General features: G+C 37.6%; 1 protein-coding gene across 1 annotated transcript; it reads left to right on the plus strand.

Annotated features, from left to right (window-relative positions):
* Positions 1-970: 970 nt before the first annotated feature.
* On the plus strand, positions 971-4,130 carry LOC129436564 (ecto-ADP-ribosyltransferase 5-like). Its single transcript, XM_055194772.2, has 3 exons — positions 971-1,099; positions 1,223-1,297; positions 1,388-4,130. The coding sequence occupies exons 2-3, from the start codon at positions 1,241-1,243 to the stop codon at positions 2,171-2,173; spliced, it is 843 nt and encodes a 280-aa protein (XP_055050747.2). The 5' UTR covers positions 971-1,099; positions 1,223-1,240; the 3' UTR covers positions 2,174-4,130.
* Positions 4,131-11,313: the final 7,183 nt, after the last annotated feature.

An 11,313-nucleotide genomic window follows, 5' to 3' on the forward strand; every position in this document is an offset into this window, starting at 1 on the left:
TACTGTAGCAAAACAAACATAATGCATGCATTTACTAAACCCAACTAAACAAAAATATAAACAAGTTTTCAAAAGACACTGCAGTGCAAAACTCAGTCTATAATCAATACAATCTACTGTCTATTGCAATGTTCTCACAAAGTTCCGTGTGATAGTCACGGAATTTTGTGCTCATTTTTCCGTGGCATTCTCACGGATCTCCGCATTTTTCCGTGGCCCTGCTACGGACTGTCTTTTTCCGTGGCATTCTCACGGATTGGTTACTCAACTGCTTTTTCCTATTTTTCCTAGTTTCCTAGTTTAGGGTTAGATTTGGTGTTTGCGTTAGGATGTCACTTTAACTATTGGTTTATACTATTTTTTCTGATTTATTCTTTTATATTTTCTAAACTTTAAACAATTGTCGCCTGGCGTTGGGGTTAGAGTTGGGTTTGGGTAGGGATGTCATTTTATGTAAATCTAACCCTAAACCGAAGTGAAAATGGTAAGAAAATAGGACAATTCGTGAGATCAGGTTGGTCTATTGTATAAGGACAGACTTAAACATAAACGGTATTACTAGTTGATTCTGGGACATGTTTACAGTGTTTTTGTAAACAGTGTGAGAGTTTTGTTTACAATGTGTGATTTTGAGGATAAAATTAACTGTTTTGCCAGTTGTGTGTTTTAGGTGTGTTAGTGCGTTAAGAGTTTAGAAAATTTGTTAAAAGTATTGAAAAAGGTGTCATAGCAATCGTAAAAAACTGTAATAATAAGAAAACTTACGAAGAACAAGTCATTTAAAAAAAACTGCCAGATATTGACAGACATAACTGTATCATATGATTTCCTAATGTTTGAAAAGCAAACTTTGAATAACTCTGAATATTAAATGGGTGTTGTTCATTTTTCTTCATAGCCTTTGGGACCCCCCCCACACACTACTTTCAAATATAAAACCCTCAGTTTGTTCCTCATTGCCACTCTGCAGATGTGATCTCAACAGTTTGCATCGTTTCAGCATTATTACTTTACTAAACCATAGCTTTGATATACTTGCTACTCCATTCATCAAACACTGGAACATAAGTCGCCTGAAGGTCGCAATTTCTAAAAAAAGGTTAGTTACTGTAAATGTTTTTGTCTTACATTTAACATTTATTTTTTATTTATTTTTTTAAAGTAAAAATGGCTCTTACAATTTTTTTACTGTACTATATTCATACCTGATTTCCATTCAAAGGATTGAGACTAAATCAGGATGTTGACCACTGCAGCTCTTTTTCTCATTGTCGCCAGTAAAGTTGTCTTAGGACAGGTAAGATTGAATTATGAATTGATAATTACTGTATGATCAACATGATAACAATAGATATGAATTTATTATTATTTTATCCCATTGCTATAGGATAACGAACAAGCTGCTTCCCAAGCACCAATATATCCATTAAGTATGTCAGAATATTCAGTTGATGACCAGTATGATGGTTGTACAGAGAAGATGGCAAACCTGGTGGAGACAAAATATCTATTAGAAGAAATCGCTGCTAACATATCAGGCTTTGGAACTGCTTGGAAGACCAGTGAAGAAAAAATCTCTAAACCAAAAGATAACTTGACTAGAAACCATTTAATTGCCATTTCCTTGTACACTGGTCGTAGAGTATATAATCAATTCAATCAGGATGTTAGTAGTGGTAAACAAAAATACAAAAACATGAAATACGCATGGTATTCACTTCAATTTTTGTTGACAGAAGCGACACAGATATTAAAGAAAACACAACAGGGATGTAAATTAACTTATGGTGTTTTCAATGCAAAGTTTAATGAGAATGTTCTGAACAAAGAGATTCGTTCTGGCTTATTTGCATTATCTTTTCTTGATCGTAAAGAAGCAATCAAATTTGGAACTGAATCTTGTTTTGAAGTCACGACTTGTTATGGTGCTGATGTGACAAAATACTCTGAGGTTCCTACCCAAGAGGTGCTGATTCCTCCATATGAGACATTTAAAGTGACTAATGTCAAGAAAAATGACTGGTGTAACACTGTGTTTGTGGTGGAAAGCTCTGGAATAACAAGTGACTTAAACTGTGCAGTTGGATCAGTCGAGTCCCAGATATCTCACAGATGTCTGTCGCTTTGGCTGACTAACTTTTACATCTTCGTTCATTTCTCTTTATTATACTAAATATTACTTTAACTTCTTATAAAGCCACACACATAACATACAGGAAAAAATATACCCTGTCCATGAATTAAGAATTTATTTCTACAGTTAATTAATACGTGATTTTAACAAGCTCCTTATTTTTGGGAAATCATTCCCATGCTTTATTTGATCATTTCTACATTTTAGGTAAACCGTGTGCATGCTATTTTTACCAATTTCTGCCAGCAATTTCATCAATTTATTGTCGTTTTACTGTGCAGTGATGCAACCTCTTATCCAACCAATACTGTTTTGTTTGTTTGTCCATTCCCACAAATAGGACCAACAGATGAGTTAACTAAATTAGCACCTCTACGGAGCAGGTAAAAATATATAAATATATTAGGGTATGAAATTATATTTCGGGGTATCATTTTGCTATGCTTACATGCATTGGGTTATGATTATCAATTTAAACTGCAAGGATTAATTGTATTTGGGGCATTCCACCGAATTGGTGCCATTTCTGTCCCCAGGACATTATGGGCCAGCTTGCGCCAGGGCAAACTATCATTTTGGCATTAAATTTATTAAAGACACGCAGTGGATAATTAGTTAATTTTGCGACTGAACTTATTGCATACGTTTCCCTTTCAGGCACAAAATTTATAGGAGATTATTTAAATGATTCACGCAATGCAATTTACTCATGTTTGCGTGTGTGATTTTACTGGTATTTGTGCCACTATTTAATGCTAAAATGCATCTCAAAACCTTTTTGGCTTGAAATGGCTGTAATTGTTGCTGATAGCAGAGGATTTTTTTAACACGTAACAGTTTATTTGAAATTCCAAAAGAACATATTATTCAAAACAATTGCTTGCCAAGCTTCGTTATTTTTATTTGCTTGAGTCACTAGAAGTCTTCACACAATACCTGGGCTGCGTTCAGCCCCAACAATTGCACAACGTTTATTAAACAGAAAGAGTGATGCGTTGAACTCCCTGTTGTGATGACGCAAGAGTTGCAAATACGTCGGTGAGCTTTTACTGAGAAGGCCATGCTTTGTGTTCTTTTTTAAATGTTTCTGGAGCCTGATGAAATCATTATAAATACGTGTTTAATACTGTAAAATACGCTCGCACACTGTTTTGAACTTCAACGTGCCCTAGGTGTTTCAAAACGTCTCCAGTTTTTGCAGCGTGTTTGCGACCCTGAATTAATTTGCGCTGCTATAAGTAGATTGCGTTGGACATTATGGAAATCAACTGTTGCGCCTGTGTTATTTAATTTGTGCTATTTTAGTAAATAACCTGCAGATATTTCCAATCCCATCTGTGCTTTTTTGGAATCGGACTTAATTTGTGCTCCCTAAATCTGGCCCTAAAACTAAATCTAAAATAAATTTTATTACTAGGTAAAGTGTTCTGCATGTTACATGTAGTTAAAAACTATAAAACACTGAAGCACAGCATTTTTATTTTTTTATACTTCAAATATAAAGCATAACATTCTTCAGATATCTTTTACCATTGAAAAAGTCATAACATTTTAGATAAAATGCACATTTTAATTATGTCCCCAGGATTTCACTCAGTCGTGTTACCCAACAAATCCCACAACAAATTTAGGAACATTCCACAAGTCACATTTTCGAGAGAAACTTACATAATCTGGTCTTCTGAAGGCCATGCGAATATCAAAAGTCTTTTTTTTTCATTTTCTTTTCTGTATATTTTATGATTTTGATGCTATGAATGTAAATGTTAATCTAAATGTTAAGTCATGTTACCTATATCATTTCTTTGATCTTATCGATTTATTTTAATTAAAAGTAAAAATTGGTAAATCCCTAGAATTTTCTTGGTGTCTTCATGCTATTAGCACATATTTAATGCAGCTATTTCTCTTGTATTTGCTAAATCTTTGCTAAAAACTGTTACTTTCAGTCCTGTTACCAAAATGCCATGTTAAAAAATAAACTAGTTACCCATGATTGACTGATAATCATTGTTGCCGTGTCTGCCAATCAGTCAGTCACAGAAGTTGTGAAAATGCTGTTTGTCTCATGTAACCAATAAACAATGTCTATATATTGACGCTCACGTTTCATGTTTCTTTTAATCACATACACTGTAAAAAAATACAGCATGTTAAACTTTTTCTTTGCTTTTTTGTGTTTTTATGTGAAGCTACTTTGGTAAAATGAACAATTGTGACAAGGGCTATTGAAATAAAATTGAATTGAATTAAAGATCAACTATTACATTGCTAAAATAATGCTATTTTGTGTATTTGGTGTGATACAATGTGCTTGCGTGGTTTGTGGTTAAAAAAAACACATTATTGTTGCTCCTCTATGCCCTGCCTCCCTGAAATACATTGATTTTGTACAAAGCTCATCATTCTGAAAGGCTCAGTGTCCTCTGATTGGTCAGCTAACCAGCATGTTGTGATTGGCCTGAATACCTCTGTCCTCTCTCTCAACCGGAAATGTGACGCTCCTTACTATTTTTGGAAGATCAGCTCACAATGCAATGCTGACAGGAATTAATATCATCTTTACTACTTTATCAATACGAGCAGAATCTGATCCAAAAAAATGCAGATGACCAAGCTGATTGAGCAGAACGTAACAGATTGGTAATACTAAAACATTAAAACCATGTCTGCATTTGTGTTTGTAGAAAAGTAGACAAGTTTGTAAAGTTTAAATAAAAGTGAATAACATTAACAAATACAATAAATATACGAAGAAATTTATAAAAAAAAAATACATGAGTATTTTTTACTTCCTTGTTTGTGTATAATTGTAATTTTTCCATATTTATTTATTTCTACATTTAATATTTCCACTTTTTTGTCTGTATGCTAATGAGGGGGGAGTGTTTTACCTCAGACATAGCAATCAATCTCAGAGTGCCAGTGCTGAAGCTTTGAGGCCACAGTGACACCTTGTGTCAGAATGACTCTGTACTTCAATCAAAACTTGAAATGAACAACTGCATTAACAAGAATAATAAATGTTTTTATTGTAAAGTGTTCCCAAATGCCACAATTTCACAAAAGGCGTACAATTAGGAAATATTCACAACACACTAAACTTATATTCTGTATATATGTTTTTATTTTAAACATTGTAAAAATCTTTTTTTAAATTCATCTTAAAATACAGAAAAACGCACACCGCTCCACATTTTTCTGGTAACAACAATCACCGGATCTAAAAATTTTCGGCATGCAAGTAATTATTGTGTGCATTTTACATGCTGTTTTAGCACAATTGTACTGGAGGGGTGTTTGACCCCAGAGTCATAATCCGTTTCTGTTCTGTACATTAAAAAAGCTTCTTTCGACAGTCATCGTGCCTAAGACAAGGCTATCAAACCGCGAACAAAAAATTTTGCTTGTTTATCATCTTGTGGTAAACTCTACAGGATCTTATGAATCAGGCATTACAGAACAAATGTGGGTGTCTGATAAGCCTCTCAAAACACTTAGGATGGGTGAAAAATTGGGGGCCGGTCATTTAAGCATGTGATTTTAGCTTGTTTTGGTATGGCCACAATGATAAGATGTTTTTCAAAGCACACCAGAAAATATTTGTTATAAAAATTTAACAGAACCATGATAACAGATAACCATGATGACCCTTGCAAACCTTTATTAATACAGTACTGGGATATCTATAGTTTAGTAAAATACTTTAGTGATATCTATACTTTAGAATAACCAGGTTTAAAACAGATGTTAAAATGACTAAAAGGCATTTTTTTGGGAAAAAAACCCACCTCAAAAACCTTTTCCTTCCTCTTTAGTCAATGTGTCACGTCAGTGTATTATGCTGAACCTGTATGTTTATCTTCTTGTTAACCATAGTCTCTCACCATTCTTACCACATGATACACTTATTCTCATCATAGGCTTTATGATAATTTAACAACACTTCATTTTAAGTAATGTTTCGATTACAAATATTTGATACAAACCTGCATACTATACAATTATAAACATTCCAAATAATTTGACGTTAAACTAGGATGACCAGAATTTTCAAAGGACGGAGAGACACGATTCGAAATACTTAATTTAAGGAGAAATTTACTTGATCAAGCTGGTCTTACCTGCACTTTAGAAATGGCTGTTTTTTTAAATAATAAAGTTAATAAAAAATTGTGTTTTTGTTACAGAAATCTAGATTTACAGTATGTTTCTGCAACCTGAGCGAACTACGATAACTTGCTTTAAATGGACTTTTGGTAAAGTATGTCAGGGCCCTGTTTTGCATCATGGATTTGATTACGAGTAAACTATTATTGGTTTTTAATAAAGTCTTTGGCAAACAACTAAGATCTTCAATTACTTAGATTTACAATAACGTTTACATGTTCAATTCTCAAAACACCACACAATTTACTCTATTCAGTCATTTTATCTGAACTTGCTCCGTAAGACTTTGTATAATATCTATTGTATGATATAAATCATGAGAATATGATCTTTTATCTTTCTATAGATATTTCTGTAAGGCTGTTTTGCTACAAACCACATACCTTCATAGAAGAGCTATTGAAATAAATTGTAATTTGCTGACTAACTATTGCGGTGTTGAGCTGACGTTTCAAGTCATGTTTTTTTTTTTTAGTTTTTTTGCTGTAACTACAGTATTTCAACTCTCCGAAAGTTTCTCATATTATATTCGTGCCTGAGACAAAGCTGTCAAACCACGGACAGAAACTGTTGCTTGTTCATTTCCTGTGGCAAAGTTTAGCCCCTAATTATTGACAGCAGGTCAAATTGGCTTATCATTATGTTTTATTAATATATATAAAAGTTGTGAGATACAGAAAGATTTAAACCTGGTTACATCCAATGCCCTCTGTCTACTTTTCTAATGCTTTTTGTCATGTTGAGCTTTCCAAATCATCAACAATAATTAGATCTGGTGCATGAGAAGTTTAATGTTGTTGCACCTGTAAGAATGAGAATTAAATAATAAAAATATTGCTGTAGTTTGACACCTGTGACACATTACAGTCACCTGTACCTATGGTGTGAAGTAAACATGTAGCTTAAAAAAAGTGAAGGATCTTAATGTCAATGGCCATGTGATTTTAAACACAGCATTCAAAAGAGCAAACAGAGATCATAAGCCATGTGCTTTAACAGGAAAACACAACACAATTTAAGGATATAAACACAGAAGAGACATGAGATTAAGCATAAAGTGTAGGTCCTGACACCTGGCACAAGAACCAAGATAGTTTGCCTCCATTTGAATAATGGACAAAGTAATGTTAAATAAAGAGAGATCTAATGAGACCTACATAAGGCAAGACCTGTTAAACTGGATCTGAACCTTGGATCTGTAAGATCAAAAAAATTTTGGTAGTTGGATCTTTACAAGTCTTTGTGTACTTCACAAAAATCCTGACACAGACAAATGAAGAACTGTGATGTAATTCTTAAATGCTCATTTAATATTCAGATGTAATCAGTTTCTTAAAGGTCCCGTTTTTACTGATCCCATTTTTCAAGCTTTATTTAGTGTGTTATGTTGCTGTTAGAGCATAAATAATACGCTCAAAAGTTATTAAGCTCAAAGTTCACTGCCAGACGATGTATTTTTTTTTACAGAATTCCCCTTTCAAAGCCTACAGCGACTGGCCGGTTTGGACTACAGCCCTCTACTTCCCAAATTAATGACGTCAATAAATGAGTTTTTTACTAAGCTCCACCCACAGGAATACTTCAGTCGCCAGCTTTGGTTTGAATGGCTCTGCTTAGCTAATCTTCTGGTCGAATCACAACACACTAAACAAACGACACAATTAAAAAAAAAAACTACACAATCAAAACTTTATAATTCAAGGAAGACATCAGCCTGTTGTCACGGAGTGACTTAAGATGGCGGAACTTAAAATGGCAAGGAATATTTCCGCCCAGACAAGTGTCCGTGAAACACCCCGCTACTTCCGGTAACTCCGGGCAACCAGATTTGGGCCTTTATTGCGTGCAGGTGCACAAACGAACTTGGCGATTGGATGATTCTATGGAGAGGTGGAGTATAAATAGAGCATTGAAGGAGCTGGAAGAGGCGGTTGATATTCCGGTCAAGATTGGAGGCGAGACGGAGTGACTAGTGGGCTTGGAGAGGCGTAGTTTGAGGATTTTGCAGACTGGGCAGCATACACACGGAAGATTGAATCAACGGAAGATCGAGTTGAGTATCCAAAGCGTTCTTGTCATGATATTTGTGTTCACATCCACTGCTTAACTTACAAGATCGTGCACATCGGAGAAGTCTCTGTAAAATGTGCTAGAAGGAAAGAAGGAGGATGTTTTGACTGCCTTATGTGCCCTGGACTTTTGGAGAAGAAAGGAAAGCATCGAGTGTCAACAAGCCAGAGTACGAACTGTTTGCTATCTTTGGGAATACCCCTGCTGCTAACTTTGTGTGTTAGTGTGTTCCCTGCTAGCAGGACACAGTGTGTTGCGACCCCACCTGTGTAAAGTAGTGGTGGGTGAGCCGAAGGCAAGAAGTGTGGATTACTAGTCACGGGGTGGACGTCCCATCCAGCCATCCTTTGTGCCAGCCTTTTTCTCATTTGTTCAGGATCAACTCCCAGCCCAACGTGGTGGTGTGACCCTAATTCACAGTGGGTGTGTGGAGTGCCGTGGGTGAGTCTTCCTGTTTGATGTGTGTACACTTGAGAGGATTGTAGTGTGGTGCTGTGTCAATGTTGTCAGCACTCGCCCCCTAGGCCTAAGAGGAGAACTCTGGATGAAAGAGTGTGAGCTGGTGTTGGTGAGCGACTGAAACTTCTATACATACATGGACGGCGACTCGTAATTCGTTCTCCTATCTGGTGGTGACAGGTAGTCTGTAAGAAGCAGGGATTTATTGCGAGTAGTGTGTGGAGTACTGAAGGAGCAGGAATTCAGATCGGCTGCCTTGTGGAACAGTGGATGTGCTGGATGTGTGTGGGAAGCGATAGGCCGACTCGAACAGTACATCCCCGGTGTGGTGCTTCAATTCTTACTACCCACCGCTTGTGATCTCATCTGTGGCCGTGCTAGGCCCCACATGCAAAAGCCCTGTCCTGTACCTCCACCTGCTCTCCAACTCCAAGTCAAGTGGTGATGTATCTTCTCTTGCCTGTCACTGAAGTAGCATATTGCTAAAGAAACTCGTGTGAAAATGTGTGTTTTGTTTGCTGCCAGTCTGTAGGTTTGAGCCAAGGGGTCTGTTTCGACGTGGGACTGTATCACTACGTGCTGGAAGTCCACGTCTGAGTGTTTGCTCTCGAAATCCATCCTAGTAAGGAGGATCAGAAGTTGTGTGTGTACTTACGGTCTCTCTTGTCATCAAAGCCCCCAGAGCTAAAGCTGTACCTCCGCTACCTCTGGGCTGGTGAGTCACGCCTGTTTAAAGCTACAGTGTATCCCCCCATGCCTATTTACTGTACGCCCCGAAGCCAAGAACCAAGTGCACTTACCCTCCATACTCACCTGCACGACCAAGGCTACGAGCCCAGTGTACTTACTTTGCATATTCGCCGTACGCCCCGAAGCCAAGAGCCCAGTGTATTTACCCTTCACACTTACCTGCACGCCCAAAGCCAAGAGGCCAGCATACTTACCCTACACATCGACCTGTACGCCCCAAAAGTTCAGTGTCCAGTGTACTTACTTTGCCTATTCCCTGTACGCCCCAAAGCCAAGAGCCCAGTGTACTTACCTTTCATACTCAGCTGTATGCCCAAAGCCACAAGTCCAGTGTACTTACCCTTCATACTCACCTGTACGCCCAAAGCTACGAGCCCAGTGTATTTTTCCTACATACTTACCGTATTCCCTAAAGCCAAGAGTTCAGTGTGCCTGCCCTCTACGTTCACCAGTACGTCCAAAGCCATGAACCCAGTGTATTTGCCCAACACACTTACCTGTACGTCCAAAGCCAAGAGCCCAGTGTATCTACCCTCCATACTTACCTGTACATCCAAGCCCAGAGCCCAGAATACTGCCCTTGCATACTCGCTTGCACACCCGGAGCCAAGTGTCAACGTACTTACCTCGCATATCCCCTCTGGACGCTTAAAGGAGCGCCTAGCCTACTGTATCCCCTCCTACTACCTGCATACTCACCTGTGTACCTTCTAGGCCTCTTTAGCCTGGCCTCCGGGACACCTGTGGACTCTCTAGACGCCCCAGCTGGAATACTTTGTGCCGTCTATCTGTCAAGGTCACCGATCCAGGTATTTGCCCACATCCCTCTGCCCAGGACAGGAAGTTAAGCGGCTCGGCTACAGCTTGCTGGGAACACAAGGAACCAGAACAGGAATATTCACCGTCTAGTCACGTGCGGACGCAATTGAAGAGGAAGATAGATTGACGTACCTCTTAGTCCCTGTGAGAGTCCAAGGCGACTCTGTTGTCTACGCTCTCCCTGGCTCAGAGAGCTCTAGTTTTAGCTACCCCCTTCCCCTTCCCCATTCTCTTTTAAATAATTTAATAAAGTTTGTTTTAAATTATACTTACTCTCTCTCGTGTTTCTGGTCATTGGGGTGTTTTTGGGACCTCCTCGAGGTGGAAATTAGGGAGGGGCGTGACTCACGACATTAGTGGTCCGCTCCGGCCTGTGACACTGTTTTTAGGACAAAAAACATGAACACATGTGTTATATTGCGTACCATAAACACAATCATAGCTTCAAAAACACAGAAAAAACGGGACCTTTCAGAACTGATGCTGTTTTCTTAGTACTGGGTGTCTTTGACCCGCCTACTACTTTCAGAAAACCCTTTGAGATTGTTCCTCATTACCACTCTTTCTTTATGCATACAGGTATGACATGTTAACATACACTTTTATTACTTTAGTGAACTAAAACTTAATAGTTTTAAACTTATTTATCAAATTCTGTAATAATCACCTGATTCCTGATTAGATATTCACAGAAATGTGCTTGCTTTAAAAACTTAAATTTTTTTAAATGTCTCTTTCAACAAAATGTAAAACAAACGCGGAACAGTATGCACAGTTTAGTATTGTGCAAAAAATTTGAATTAGTAACACAATGCTGTATTTGTTGTCTTTTGCAGTTTCTTGACTTTATTGTATTCATACAGTACCTGATCTTCATTTGTTGTGCATCTGAGGATTGAGACTAAATCAGG

The sequence above is a fragment of the Misgurnus anguillicaudatus genome, chromosome 19 (assembly GCF_027580225.2).
Source record: "Misgurnus anguillicaudatus chromosome 19, ASM2758022v2, whole genome shotgun sequence".
NCBI classification, from domain to species: Eukaryota; Metazoa; Chordata; class Actinopteri; order Cypriniformes; family Cobitidae; genus Misgurnus; species Misgurnus anguillicaudatus.

What these genes read in the sequence shown, in the direction of transcription:
- LOC129436564 (XM_055194772.2), top strand. Translation starts at nt 1,241, where the DNA reads ATGTTGACCACTGCAGCTCTTTTTCTCATTGTCGCCAGTAAAGTTGTC. An exon ending in GTAAAGTTGTCTTAGGACAG is followed by an intron (nt 1,298 to 1,387) that starts GTAAGATTGAAT and finishes CCATTGCTATAG; the next exon opens with GATAACGAACAAGCTGCTTC.